Source organism: Chelonoidis abingdonii, chromosome 1 (genome assembly GCF_003597395.2).
Source record: "Chelonoidis abingdonii isolate Lonesome George chromosome 1, CheloAbing_2.0, whole genome shotgun sequence".
In the NCBI taxonomy this organism is placed as follows: domain Eukaryota; kingdom Metazoa; phylum Chordata; order Testudines; family Testudinidae; genus Chelonoidis; species Chelonoidis abingdonii.
In genome coordinates, this window is record NC_133769.1 from 15,263,267 (window position 1) to 15,278,545 (window position 15,279).

The 15,279-nt window shown below is 41.8% G+C and overlaps 1 protein-coding gene across 3 annotated transcripts in view; it reads right to left on the minus strand.

The window, feature by feature from the left end:
• The window catches only part of UPF2 (UPF2 regulator of nonsense mediated mRNA decay), a 158,205-nt gene that overhangs the window by 97,281 nt on the left and 45,645 nt on the right, over window positions 1-15,279 (minus strand). For 2 of the 3 annotated variants that reach the window (XM_032798297.2, XM_032798298.2), the window contains exons 7-9: window positions 9,523-9,594; window positions 3,003-3,106; window positions 1,862-1,947 (exon numbers count right to left, since the gene is read on the minus strand). In XM_032798297.2, the coding sequence (XP_032654188.1) occupies window positions 1,862-1,947; window positions 3,003-3,106; window positions 9,523-9,594 (262 nt within the window). The remainder of the gene's footprint in view (window positions 1-1,861; window positions 1,948-3,002; window positions 3,107-9,522; window positions 9,595-15,279) is intronic. The other variant, XM_032798299.2, reaches the window with a different exon arrangement.

Genomic DNA, 15,279 nt, shown 5'->3' on the forward strand with positions numbered 1-15,279 from the left:
TACTTTCAAATCTTGGTGGAGGAAAGTCTTTGTTTGTGCTTTTTGTTTTGTTTGTTGTTCGCTCTTGGGACTAAGAGGGACCAGATGTACATCCAGGCTCGCCAAATCTTTCTAAATCAGTCTTGCATGTGTCAAAATTGTAAGTAATAACCAGGCAAGGCGGAATAGTCTTATGTTTGTTTTCTCAACTTGTAAATGTTTCTTTTTGCTGGAAGGATTTTTACCTCTGTTTGCTTTAACTCTCAACCTGAGGCTAGAGGGGGTTTCCTCTGGGCTATATAAATCTAAGTACCCTGTCAAGCATTTTCCATCCTGATTTTACAGAGATAATTTTTACCTTTTCTTTCTTTAATTAAAAGTTTTCTTTTTAAGAACCTGATTGATTTTTCCTTGTTTTAAGATCCAAGGGGATTGGGTCTGAACTCACCAGGGACTGGTGGGGGGGGAAAGAGGAGGGATGGTTAATTCCTCCTTGTTTTAAGATCCAAGGAGTTTGGATCAGTGTGAAGCCTCTCAAGGAAACCCAGCGAGGGGAAAGTCTGGGGGGAAAAGGGGTGGTGGTGGTGAATTTCTCCTTGTTTTAAGATCCAAGGGGTTTGGATCTGTGTTCCCCAGGGAAGGTTGTGGGGGAACAGAAAGTGTGCCAGACACTAAATTCTGGCTGATGGCAGTGCACCAGATCTAAGCTAGTAATTAAGCTTAGAAGTGTTCATGCAGGTCCCCACTTTTTGCACTCTAAAGTTCAAAGTGGGGAAAAAAACCTTGACATGAGTCTTAGGCTGTTTGCAGTTAAACTCTATGACCTCTTAAAACAGGCCGTCAGGGAGAAAGCGTTGGAGCTCTTAATTAATAGAATTCCCATCAAAGTGCCACTCAGATAACAGATGTGGTAAATAAAGGGATGGGAAAAGCTTGCTGCCCATAATGAGAGGCAGAAAGAGGGCACAAAGGGTTTCAATACAACAAAACTCTCATGACAGCTCAATGACATGAAGCTATTATTTTGAGATTATTCTTAACATATAGCAAGATCTCACATATAAACTCATTACTATACATCACCACTGTATCTTACTGCAACGCTTCCCAGGACAATCCATATAATAAGATTCAAGGATTACCATTCTATAATCACTCTGATGCCTAGAATGAATGTCTTTTGAATCAGTGTGAAGCATTGGAAACAGCTGGAAACATGGCTGAGAACCCCTTTTTATTAGAATATCACCAGGTTCAATCATCACTAGGATTTAAAGTCTGTTACTGTCCAGTTTTTAAGTTCTTGCCATTTTGACTCTATAAATTATATGCTATGCCTTATATATGCCAAGAGTCCTAGACCACAGAGGTTGAGTAAGGTAACTCAGCCAATCACCACTCATACTCTACAGCTGAACTGCATGCAACAATTTAATTGGCTGTATGAGGGAGACTGCATAGATAATGGATTACTTGGCCCAAATGCCATACCTGTGCAACAGGATGGACTTTCAGCTACTAGTATTGAAGTTCTGAGTGACACGTGAACTTCTTTTTCCCGGAAAAGCTTTATTTTTGATGTCACTGTTTGAACAAAACATGACCCACCAAAATATTTATTATAACCGTAATTATCACCAGAAAAGGTAAGTTGCAATAGTATCCATACTGAAAATTTTTCCAGTACCAACAATCTTAGTTTGCTTGCTGATTTTAAGTTTATCCTTAATCAAATAAGCAAAGACCACCAGAGAAATATGCATCAATGGTAAACATAGTAGATACGTGTGACTTCATAGCTGCACTGTACATTCTTGTCTGTTTAAATCACTAAAGCAAAGTTAAATAAAGTGTTACTCTACATCTTTTTCCCTTCTCCTACCTTTGTCTAGGAACTATGAAGAGAGCTCGTACTAATTTTCTTCTATTGGCTTTTGTGTTCATGCTCATGCAAAAATCCATTGCTGCCTATAAGAGAAAAGTCAATGTTTCACCTTTAAACCGGAATTTCTATACATAAAGCAGTAAACCTACGTATTAAAAGTGTCTGTTAATTAAATCAAGCTTTTGCTACATGCAATTGCTTAAAAAATAATATCTTCATTTTCTAGCTAGAATTTACACATTCAGAAGACATGAATGTTAAAATCTATACTATAGATTGAACCTTTGGACTACTAGATGGAAAATGGAAACTTTGGACTGATGGGAGGGAGAGAAAGAAGCAGTCAACTGTCAGGGAAACAGCTGCAAGGTTCCCTAGCTATGGAGAGAGGCTGGCGAGTTTGCCTTTTCTGTAGGACCAACAGCCACATATGGCAATTGTGCAAGTACAATAGCTATTACTGATTAACTCCATATGTGGATGATATTGATTCCAGAATAAGAATGCCTTGTTCTGAATTAATTTAATCCACTTCCTACATGGATTAAGCCATTTTGGGATAAAGCACTTTTATTCCTGAATAAGAGCATCCACACATTAATCAAGACTAGCTGTTGCATTTGAAACTCACATTCTACCTTAATTTGAATTAAATTGTGTGTGTAGACAGGCCCCAAGCATCACGATCCCCTTACTCAGAGTAAGGTCTGATTCTGGATTCTAACTCTTTGGGTAGGCAAGTCCTTAACTCAACTGCTGCCCTTGTGGAGGAGAGAGGAGGAAATACTCTCTCAAGGTCAGGAAGAGACTTTACACCTGCTAGACTCCAAAGCGTGAAGGTTTTTCAAACTAAGCTGCAGAGGTAGTTGATTTGGCCTACACGGGACCTTATGATCTGATATGGCTACATAAAATACAAAAGAAATAGCCAAGTCAGCTGCCTGGAAAAAAGGCAGAAGAGTCTGAAAATTCTTGTGTAAAAACATTAAAAACCTCTCCCTGAAGCCTATAACGTTGCTTACAGTTTCTCTTGCTATTACACTGGTAACAAACACCTGAAGTATACTTTTAATCAAATTAACATGCAAGGCTTAATATTGTGGGATTACGTGAGGATAATGTAATAATGTGACTTTACCTTGTCTATGAGATCTCTGTTGACACAGTTTGGGAGTTGCTGAAGGAAAGCATCTACTATCAGTTTTAAGTGAGACCCAGTACTGGTTTCTTCATCCTCTTGTTCTAGTAGAAAGCAAACATACATCACATATTATGGTGCACAACAAACAACAATTGTATTTAATTCCATAAATGTGATACAGGGATCTGTTCAATGATTACAATACTCACCTACAGACACCTGTGGGGGAGGGGGAGGAGACAAGGAAGTTAACTATTAACTAATCTAAAGGGCTATTGGCTGGATATCTTCCTACTGATGGACTATGAGTAATAAGTATTTTCTACCTGATAGTTACACCCAGTCGGTGCATCAGCAACTATATATTCTTACCAAGATATGAAAGGTTCTTTCAACCGTATGATGTGGGCCACAAGAAGATCTGAATGAGGAGAGGTGGGCAATGAAAGAACACTTACTTACCTTACAGTAACTGTGGTTCTTCAAGGTGTGTTGTCCACATGGATTTCACTTCTGGTGTGCATGCACATAAGATCAGATACTTTTGGCCCACAGCATCCGTTGGGGCAGCACCTGCACCCTGAATGCCCTGGCACCTCCCCAAATAGGGCATAAAAGGTGGAGTGGGCCCACCTGATCCCTCAGTTCCTTTGGCAACACAGAATCCAGATGGTACAGGATTCCATAATAAAGGGGCAGGTCATGGAATCCATGTGAACAAGACATCTCAAAGAAGCACGTTACTGTAAAGCAAGTAACTGTCCTTTCCTCTGCTAATCCCAACATAGATGACTTGTAAATTTCAGAAATTGGGATACTTCTCAAAGAAGCCACAGAAGATGGACTGGTGTCTCGCCTATATGGATGGATCTAATCTAGCTATCTCAAGGAGAAGGACCTTGGGGTATTGGTTGATAGCAGGATGACTATGAGCCGCCAATGTGATATGGCTGTTAAAAAAGCAAATGCGGTTTTAGGATGCATCAGGCGAGTAATCTGCAGCATTCACCCAGATTGCAACTAAGGGCCAGGTCTATACATAGACCTATGGTAGAACACGATACGCTCGGGTCTGCGATTTCCCACACTCCTGAGTTAGATGACCAGGACCGATCCTACATTTGATGGGTGTTGTGTCCTGATCTGAATTTGATGTTTGGTTGAGATGCAATTTGTCCCGATATTTTCGCACCTCTGTTATTTTGTTGTTTGTTGTTCGCGTGGCGGGACTTTTATTTTTTCCTCTGTCTGTCTTGCCGTCAGGATCTGGGTTTTATTTTTTTCTTTTTTTTTCCTCTGCTGGTGGGGACTCCGGGATTCGCGTGTTTTTTTTTTAATTTTGGCTGTGTGGGGCAGAACTCCCGCCACAATGTGCCAATATTTTTCTAATCATCCCATCTGGTCACCTACTCTTGAGTGATGTAGTCATATCCGGACCTACCTCGTTGTTAGACAGTTGCTATGTTGGCGATAGGGGTCTCCGCGCGACACAGCTACACCTCGGGGAGGTGGGCATTAACTATGCTTGCGGGAGAAGCCTTCTGTACACAGGAAGTGTTCTTTGTTCCTAACTACGACATGACAGCGCCACTGTCCATGAGACAAACTAAGATTGAAGCAGGGGACCAGTGGTTCCAATATTTCGCTTTGTAGGTGCTTTGGGATCCTGCAAGATGAAAAGCATACAGAGCCGTATAGTTGATTCTTCTTACAATGCTGGTGGACAGGTCTGATAGGCAACTCTGGAAGCAACCTGTTTCTCCGTTTGGTACTATTCTTAATCCCCAACCCGTAACCTCGGTCTGTGTATCCGATTTGCATATGGTAGCTGCTAAGAAGCCTGGAAGATTCAGCGACATGACAGTAGCACCGTCCATGAAGACAAACCCTAAGAGTGACAGAGGGACCAGTGGTTCCAAATATTATCTGCTTGGTAGTGCTTTGGGAGTCCTGCAAATGAAACAGCACTACAGAGCGGTAAGTTGTGCTTATACAATGCATGCTGGAGTCTGTAGCAACTCCTACAGAACCTGTATTCCTTTCACATAGGTACATACCATTTATCCCCCAGTCTTCTAGGGCTGTGTCTTCAATTATCCTCTTAGATTCCTAGCATTCCCAGTGATGATTAGTTCCTTTCCTTTCTTCAAAAGTCTCTTACTAATATAAATTTCGCATTCCAGCACACATGGCTTGCTGACAGGTCAGAAAGAGGAGGACCACTGGATGGAGCAGCTGCAAGGAAATGTCTTTATTTTTGCTGCTGGCTTGCAGCCTCAAAGAGTGTATTATTTCCGCGTCCTTTGCGGTCCCGGTACCCGTGCACACAGGCAGGTCTCTGGGTGGCGGTCTCTGCAGATATTCTTATTCTCCTGCTAGATGCAAGATTGTGGGATCAAAGCTGTGGAGTGGATTGTAAAGAGCATGCACGAAGCCTAGTGCGCAAGTGTCATAGTTATATGGTTCTGGCCCACCCAGAACTATTGCTACATAGCTCCATCTGCTGGCACTTATCTATACTTATTACAATTATATAATGCAAGAGCACTCTTTGTAACGGCCTAAGTCACTCAAGGCCAGTGGCCACCAATTATGAGCGTGACAACAGGTTAAATTAGCTTGGATTCTTTTATGGTTTGATTCTTTTACTTTGAATTTTGGCCCTTGGCTCATGTGTCCTAGGAAATCAGAGCAGACACAGCAGCGTAGAGTGAATCTCCATGGACACACGCATTTAGGGTGGAGGTGAGTTCATGGAAACAGCCCTTCCGAAGGTGGAAAGTATAGTCGGTGGGCAAACTTTATCTGGCTTTAAGACTAAACTTGATAGTATTATGGAGGATGGTTATGTGGGATAGTGTAATTGGGCAATTGATTTGAGATCTTCTGCAGAGTAAGATCTGACCTCAATGGTCTTTGATGGGATTTGAGATGAGAATGGGAACTCAGTTACTGCAGAGAATTCTATTCTTGGGGTTGCTGCTGGTGAGTTCTGCTCCACGATGTCAGGGTTTTAGGTCCTAGGATCGCCAATGTTTGGCGGTCGGGAAAGGAATTTTCTCGAGGGGCGGGACTTGCAGAGGCCCTGAGAGTTTTTCGCCTTCCTTTCTGCAGCGTGGCGGTCGAGGGCGCTTGCTGGTGGATTCCCTGCAGATTGAGGTCTTCAAATTCAATTTTGGGGATTTCAATACTCAGTCATGGTTCGGGGTGTTATAAATGTGTATGGTAGGGTTTTGTGGCCTGCCTTGTGCAGGAGGTCAGACTAGATGATCATATTGGTCCCTTCTGACCTATGAGTCTATGAGTCTATGATTTAATAAAATTTGATACCTGCCGAGACAATCTTTGAGTAAATACTGCTTGACATTTAACCCTATCTACAATGCTACTAACAGCCTGGAAGAGCTCCTATCTGCAATGTTACAAACAGCCTGTGAGCGAGCACTCCTCAAGAGCCTTGTTTGATGTAAGTAGTATGAGACAACACTGTACACATCAAGGGTGTGCAGGTTGGCTCTCTTTTGGTTTGACTGGGACCTGGGGGAAAAACTGGAAAGTGAATCACCAGATTTAAATGAAAAAATCAGACAATTTCTGGTAAAATGGAAGGTACAGCCTAAGAGTCCTTTAGGGACACTATGCAAGGTAGACTTGCCCTGTGCGCCTGAATCTCCCACATGGGTATGCAAGTTGCACAGTGCACAGAAAAGTGGACACTGCAGGGGTTCCATCTCACAGTCCTATGTGGAAAGAAGGAACTGAGAGATGATTGGGACCGCTCTGCCCTTTATGCCTTCAGGTGGGGGAAGTGTGAGTGCATCGAAAGCACAGGTGTGGCCCCAATGACACTACAGACCAAAAGAATCTGCTCTCAGGTACATCTGCACCAGAAGTGGAATCCATGCGGACAATCACTCAAAGGTGAACCAATGATTCAAACAGGGCAGAGGGTCTGGTGGAACCAACAGCATCTGGTGAGAAAGTCCCGTGAGTTCCACAGACTAGCAAGACAGACTACAAACAAAGGTGTCAAAGTCCTGAGAGGCAGAGGTGCTGGATGTGCAAGCGGAAGCCATATGCTATTGAAATACCTCTCTAGCATACTTGCCAACTGTCTGATATTTAAAACCCATCCTTCGTGCTCCCTGTCCTAGTTATAATCCTGGGCAGCTGGTAGAGCAGTTAAAAAGCTGGCCTTTTGACCTTGGGAGTCTCTGTGGAGGGCAACATATGGGAAGGATGCCCAAGACATGGCCTCTTCTAAGTTTCTCCTGTCTACTGGAGCTTCAGAGCTGAGCAGGGCAGCACAACTGTAACAGGGAAGAGAGTCCAGGAAACAGGCAGAAAGTACTCTCAACATGGTTCTAAAGTACAGAGTGGGGAGAAGACTGCCTAATCCTTCCCCTAATCATCTTTGGGCTGAGTGGGAGACAGATGCGTGTGAGTGGGATGCAGAGGAATAGAGAACACAGAGAAACTTAGGGAATAGGGAATACAAAAGAATTTGTGCAACCCCAAACCTCTTTCCACTGCCAAGAAAGAAAAAAAATGGGGAGAACACTGGGCTTGCACAAGTGCGAGAGTGACAGAGATCCCTCCTGAAGACAGAGGAGAACTTAGACTTCCATCCTCCACTGAAGATGCCAGAGATAACATAGTAGGCCACTGCCACCTCCTCCCTTTGGAAGGCAACTGACAGGCTGGAGGAGATAATGAGAGAGTGAGATCTTTGGGGGGAGGGGGAGGGAAGAGGGAAAGAGATGAGAAAAGAGGCCCATAAAGTTCTAAATACTTAATTTAACTTCAAACACTGAAGCCCCAAGAATCTATTTCATGAGACTGCATGTAACAGCTCCCAAACCAGAGGCATTCCATTTTTGGAGAAATGTCTATGGAAATGGATTTAAAATGTTCCCCTCTCCATTTTCTCCTATTTAGGCTTCTCTAGCTACTCTCTCCTGGCTCATCTCCAGCATTTCCCCTGGCTCATCTCCAGCATTTTCTTTGATAGCTTCTCATCCTTCCCTTTAACTCCTATCTGTTAGCATTCCTCATGGTTCCCTCTCCAAACAGCCTCTATGCTCTCTGTAGGGGATCACATCTGTTCTCATTATCTCAGCTCTATGGTGATGGCTCTTAAAAAACAAACAAAAAAAAACAAAAACAGCCACCTCTTTGCTCCACTCCTCATTCCAATTACCTCTCAGACAACCCTTCTGGGAGGTCCCGCTATCATTTTACACTCCATCTACTCCACAATTCTAATTTTTTTTTTTATGTATTATTTTTACAAGTAACAATCAGAATTACTGTAACTGGAAGAGAGAAAAGAAAAATACTTTATTTTGTACACTTGATAGTACATTATTCCATTGTTTCTCCTGTATAGTCTCTCAGTTTCCCCCTTTTATTCCAGGAGTCTTTCAGAGCAACAAAGAGAAAAATGTTTTAAATAAGAAAAGCCACAAAAATTGGCAGGGGATACAAATAGTGCTTTAGTATCTGAAAATATTTTTAATTTACTACAAGTCAAGTTAATGGGGTCTTATAATTTTCAGGCAAATAGGCTGACAGAGAAGGGGAAGAGACTAGAGCCTTTTAGTCATGAATTATTCATAATATCTACTGTTATTGCTGTAGAAGCAACATTTGCCTCTTCCCTCCCTACTGTCTCAGGAAGCATGGGTTCCTCTCCTGCTAACCTCTCTTCCATTAGTATATAACAATGACCACACTCCATCAGCTAATTCTATAGAAGCCCCTTGTACTGCTTCCCCTGGCTCCACAGCTGCTTAGCATCTATGCTAGTTGCTTCTATCCCCTAGAAGCTCCACCCTGCCAGGGAGCAGAGTGTGTTTCTAGGTCTTTTCGGTCTTAGACCTCTCTGTTTAGACAGCTGACAAAGGAATAAGTTAGTAACAATTATGGAAGTGTTTTCTGTGAGGCAGTCACCTGTCCACCGTATTAAAATCATCACATTAATTTCAAACTGAGCCGCCATTACATGGTGACAGCTTTCAGATGCTACTAACCAGGACTGGATTCAAGTTGGTGTCTTGGGTCCCGATTCAGCAATGCATTTAAGCATGTGCTTAACATTAACTGCTTTACTGAATTACAGCCTTAGTGAAGAAAGATTCCAGATCATAATTACCAGCTTCCTGAGCCATCCAACCCCTCAGGATAATTCACAGCAAATATTCCTCAACATCTTGTTTCTTTCTTTTTATTTCTAGAACAGCTTTCCCAGTCCTCTAAATAGGATATTGAGTAACAGGCACAATATTCAACCTCATTTTCTGAACGTTCTCTCTGTTTTAGACTACTTGGTACTGGAAGCTTATTATAAACCCTACCTATGTGTCGACACTAACTTCCTTCTACTCCCAACACCTTTATGCCCTTCGCTATGTCCATTCCTCTCTTCTTAATACTCCCTTTGTCCCCCTCCACACAGCTTCATTCCTTCCATGTGCCAAGCACCCTCCTCTCCTTCAAGCAGCACCTCAAAACTCACTTCTTTCAGCTTGTTTTCCGTCACTATTTTCAGCTCCGGTGCTATCTGCTCCCTCTCTCCTGCCTGAGCATACTAAAAATAAAACAAAATTAAAATGTACCCAAAATAAACACAACAGAAGTAAAATAAATTGATCCAAATCCCTTATAAATAATACTTTTCAATGAGCAGTTTCAACTTTCCTTCTGAATATCAGATCCTCCCTTTTCGTCCTCATGGTTTTATTACTTATTATAGTTACATTCAATAGAAATTTTAAGCTTCTTGGGGTGGGGACTGTTTCTTCTTATTCATCAGTAAAACTCCACACGTACGATGCTACATAGTAATAGTCTTCTCTGTGTAAAGTCAAAGTGACAAAGTTAATTTATTTTGGAATTTAATTTAGAATCCAAGAGGACATCTTCAAAAGATGTCAATTCTATCCACACTGCCTGGTGACATGTAAAAACTAGTTCAAGTAATTTCCTGGTTATCGGTAAGATGAAAATCTGTGGCTTCCACTGTGTTATTACCACTCCCTAATGGACTGGAAAGCTCAGAAACTGAAATGACTCTTCTCCACTGGCAGCAACTGGAATACCAGGCCAGCCAACTGGTGGTCATTTTAACTTTTTTTTTTTTTTTATTGGGGGTGGGGCGAAGGGTGGTATTACTTATCAAAGATACTTGTGTACAGAGCTAAAGTAACTTGGCACTCTCACAATTTAAGATAAATAGTTACTGTCCCCACAACAACAGAAAAGGCAGTTTCAGAACTATATAGCACCAGTCAGAAAGAAGCAAAACCAAAACCACAAAGTTTTCTACACTAGCACTGGGAACACTTTGCAAACATGCAAGAAAAATCTCTCCTTGCACTTTAAAACGATTGATTCAATTACTGTCCCTGAATTATTTAAACGATATAAAAATGGGGAGCAAAACTTCAATGTGGGAAAGACAGGATTTTAGGCACACTTGGGTAGTATCCTTTCTCTGTGAATCATTATCACTGTTATGTAGTATTACAATACAGTAATGAGCATGTTAGAAATGCAGAGTAAGTGGTGAGAGAAGAGATTTCTCTCAATTTTATCACCTATGTTTCCCCTGTCCCTTATCCTCAGACTTTTATTTCAAAGATCCCTTTCACATAGTGTGATGGAAAGACAATTATGAATATTGTTTCACAAATATGATTTAACTAAAGCAATCTCAAAGCTCATTTAGTGCTTCTATTTGATTAACAAGTGGTGAGAAACCTGTTTAAGGATGATTTAACACATCTGCTCTATAATCAGCATTGTGTTTGTAACTGCCCCAATGACATAAACAGTTCTGTTAAACTAAGTTATAAAACATGTGGATGCACACCATGCCAGACATTTTAAACTATGGCAAGCTTTTTAATAGTTTTAGCACTAGGGTGTACAAGAGTAAAACATTCAACATTTCAGTAAGCATAACCGTGTTTTAATAGTGAAAAATATTCACTAGCAAATTTCATTTAGCTGGCAGAGGACTGGATTGCTTACATAATTTTATGGTTATGTGGTTTATTTGGAAGGTCTCAAAGCACATTTGTTATGTGAGTCTTATACATGCGCATTAAGCACAGAAGACACCTCGTTAATTTTTTTCTAGTAATGACAAGTCTGTGACTTTAACTCCGGCTGACTAGACTAAACTAGACTTTAGCTGGTAGGAGCAGCTGCAGAAGCAGGCAAAGCAGGGACTGCTGCACTGGGTGGGGAGGAGAAGGTAAAATGGGAGCCAGATGGAGCCATCCCACCCTCTAGCATGCTCCAGACCCATAACTGTGCAGGGGAGACCACTTCAGAGAAACTAGAGCCTTCCCTACCCAAGTTATGTGGTCTTTTAGGGGAAAATTGCGAGAGAAATCAGTCAGACTCCAGAGACAGTAGAACCAGCGACAGACGCAGCTTCTCACACTCAGAGAACTTGCTACAGTTTTGACATGACATTCTTTACTCCATGTTGACTGGCTGTTTGTTCCAACTTTCTCCCCCCCACTCCCTTAGTCTCTTCACCTCAGCTTCACCCCACGCATGGCCCTCTTCCCTGTTCTCTTTCATTCTGTCCCCATCACCTCCCCCTTTCCTTCAACATTCCCTCTCCCTTCACTTTCCTTTTCATTTAAACTTATCCCTCCTAACTAAACCATTCCAAAATTTTGTGGCACTAACATGATGTTTCCTGCATTCGCTTTGTTCACTCTACTTGCGTGTTATACCCTTTTTCCACCCTGTATCTGTCTTATCTATTTAGTTTGTAAGCTCTTCAGGACAGCGACTGTCAGCTACTCTGTGCGTACAGTGCCTAGCACAATGGGACTCCATTCTTGGTTAGTCCTTAAGTACTACCATAATAAACATGATTAATAATGGTAATAATATATTGTCTCAATTACAGTTATCTCACAATCTTCCAGAATGTAAGAAAAAATGTCACCAAATGATGCATTTCGTGGTTAAGAGAAAGACACTCGGCTTCCCCAGGTAAGGCCATCTTGCCAAATTGTCACTAGATTTTGGTTATGGAGGAATCAAGCTCAAAAAACAATCAACTTACCAAATGGAAATTAAAAACCAAAATTTATAAAAGTGTCTCAGTTTAGATTTTTGTAACACACTTCCCTAAATTTGTGTACAATATGTAGGATTTGCTGTGCACTCACAATGTATTCACAGCTTCACAGTGCATTTCACAGATTCCTCTATATGCTTCAAGAAAACGAATTTTTACATTTGGTATTTTGTTATGCCATAATAATTTTCATTCTATTTTGAAAGAGTCCCTTCCTCTCCATGCCCCACCACTGACTCTGGACCTTAACTTTCCATGCTGAGCTAACAATTATTGGTCCATCCGTATTTTGTGACGTGTTTGAGACATACTCTCCCTACCATACTGGCTAGGATCTGTGCACTGTCATTGTTTAATTGTCAATGTTAGTCTGGTAACCTGGCATTGTTTCCCACTTTTTTGGGGTGTCAGTGAGCAAAGAGTATGCCAAGCTATCACCTGCCTGCATTTCTGATCTCATTTTCTGCAAAACCCCTACACTCCTCTCACCTAAAAAAAGATATGTCTCTCAGAAATAATCACTTTGTGGGCACAACATTAAACACATAATGTGCTTTCAAGACAGACATGGAGTAACGGTCCTTGCATCAAAGATATCACAAGCTAAGGGACAGACAGACAAGTAGACAGAGGAAGAGGTAAACAGTTTTTTTTTTAAACTATACATGTGAAACAGATGCAGTGAGCAGAATGGCAAAAGTGGGTCTTCAAGGGGGACTTAAATACCAAGAGCGTATAGGAAGCGCAGATAAAGGAAGGTTGGCCACCACATGGAAGACGACATGGATATATTTATGCAAAAAGCTGACAGCTGGATGGTTGACAATGCAAAGCAAGAACAAGGAAGATAAGTAAGGAAGGGATGATTTATGCAGGGTTTTGAATTTGATGGCCATAAGACTGTATGTGGTAACATAGGGGATGTGGAGTCATGAAAGGGAATTCCAAAGGAGAAGTAAGATGATCAAAATGATAGGCAAGGAATATGACTTAAGCTGCAGCATTTTATATAGATTAAAAAAGATACATGGGTGTTAGGGCAGGATGCTATAGAAGGCAAAGGAGGACATAATGAGGACATGAAGGTGAGATTTAGTTTCAGGGATGGAAATAAAAGCATGCATCTTGGATACCCTGGAGAAAAGAACAGAAGGATTTGTATTAAGCCTGGATGTCTGCAGCAAGAGGAGCTAGGCAATCAAAAAATAACCCCCAAATTGTGGAACTGAGTGACAAGAAGGTCGTTGGTGCTGATGACAGTAGCAGAGAAAGAGGAAGTTGAGAAGAAAGATCAGTAGCCAAAATAAGAGACTGGAGGGAGGAAGAATCCTTTCTTCTGTCTCATTAATACTTGCTCCCTTCCTTAAGGTCTTGCATTTGTTTGCACTGTCATATTTAGAAAGCTCTCTGGGGCATGGAGAACATCAATTTATATCAATTACCCTACAGTAACTCCTCGCTTAACGTTGTAGTTATGTTCCTGAAAAATGCAACTTTAAGCAAAACGATGTTAAGTGAATCCGATTTCCCTGTAAGAATGAATGTAAATGGGGGCGTATGAGGGGGTGTTAGGTTCCAGGGAAATTTTCACACACACATACTACAAGTTTTAAACAAACAATTTAATACTGTACACAGCAATGATGATTGTGAAGCTTGGTTGAGGTGAAACTAGAAAGTGGAAGAGAGTGGGATATTTCCCAGGGAACGCCTTACTGCAAAACGATGAACTAGCACTCGGCTGAACCCTCAAGGGTTAACACATTGTTGTTAATGTAGCCTTACACTCTACAAGGCAGCATGAACAGAATCAAATCCGATGACTGGAGTTATAAAGCTTGTTACTTACCATAACTGTACTTTCTTGATAGTGTTGCCTCTGCATATTTTTACATTGTGGAGGCACCCTCAGCAACACCGAGCTTCAAAAACCTTCTGAAAAACAGCACCCATTGAGGATGCACTATGACCTAGCAGTGAACTCAGTGTCCTCCACCTTCTTCATCAGGTCATCTATCTTACAGCTGAAAAGACTTTCCCCCTTGAAAAGGTGGTCTGCAACACAGACTTAAGCCTCAGACAAAAGGCCCAAGTACTGACTCCAAAAGAGCTGATGCCACCATATGAGTCAACACATCTGAACCATCACACGTTGTCCAGACTGAGGTTTAGAACTTTATTTCCATTCCTTGGCTAGCAAAACCACCCATCCGCCGGCATGCCTATTCAGTACTAGGTCTCTTTGGTACATGGGAAGCTCCTGGCCCTGATAAAAGAGAGCCTGTGGCAAGTACTTTAGAAGCAGAAAACACCCTCAGAATTGATTTAAGTTCTTGCTCATGAAGGCTCACATCTTTGAACTGTTGCAGCTTCAGAGCCCACTTAAGAGACTTAGGAACTGACACAAACTTCTTCACTGCCAAAGTCATCTCTGATTTGTTTGGCTTTGAAGTCAAATGCAGTCTATTCCTTCATGGGGGCAGAAGGATGACTTAACATATCTTGGGGTAGGATTCACAAGGCTTCCATTTTGAGGCCACAGAGCCTCTACTGACCATTGATGCAGGCTCAAATGTGAAGACCTTATACACAGAGCAGAAATCAGGGGAAGAAATATCCCCAGGCAAAATGAAGAGCATCATTCACATCCACCTTTAGGAAAACCATGAGACACAATGCATGCAAAGAAAGTCCCTTCTTCTGCAGCGAATTGCAGAAAGGAAGTAATTGAAAAGTACGTAGCCCTTGGCTCCTGACATTTGGTGCTGTTTTACAGAAGGTTCCCAAAGTTCAGCAGCACTGGTAGGAAGCTCATAACTCACAGGTGGGAGTACACCACAACCAACTTAGATTTTTCCAGTTTTCACCTCTGCTATCTATGCTAACATTGTTACATGAGAGAGGATGTGCTGGATTCTATTCCTTCTTGTGCATCATTAGCAGGAATGTTTACTAAGTATCTATCAGGGAAGGCAAAACAAGGTTACTCACCTTTGTAACTGTTGTTCTTCGAGATGTGTTGCTCATATCCATTCTAGTAGGTGTGCGCGCGCCGCGTGCACGTTCGTCGGATACTTTTTACCCTAGCAACACTAGGTGGGCCAGCTGGGCGCCCCCTGGAGTGGCGCCGCCATGGCGGCTGATATATAGCCCTGCCGGCCCAACCGC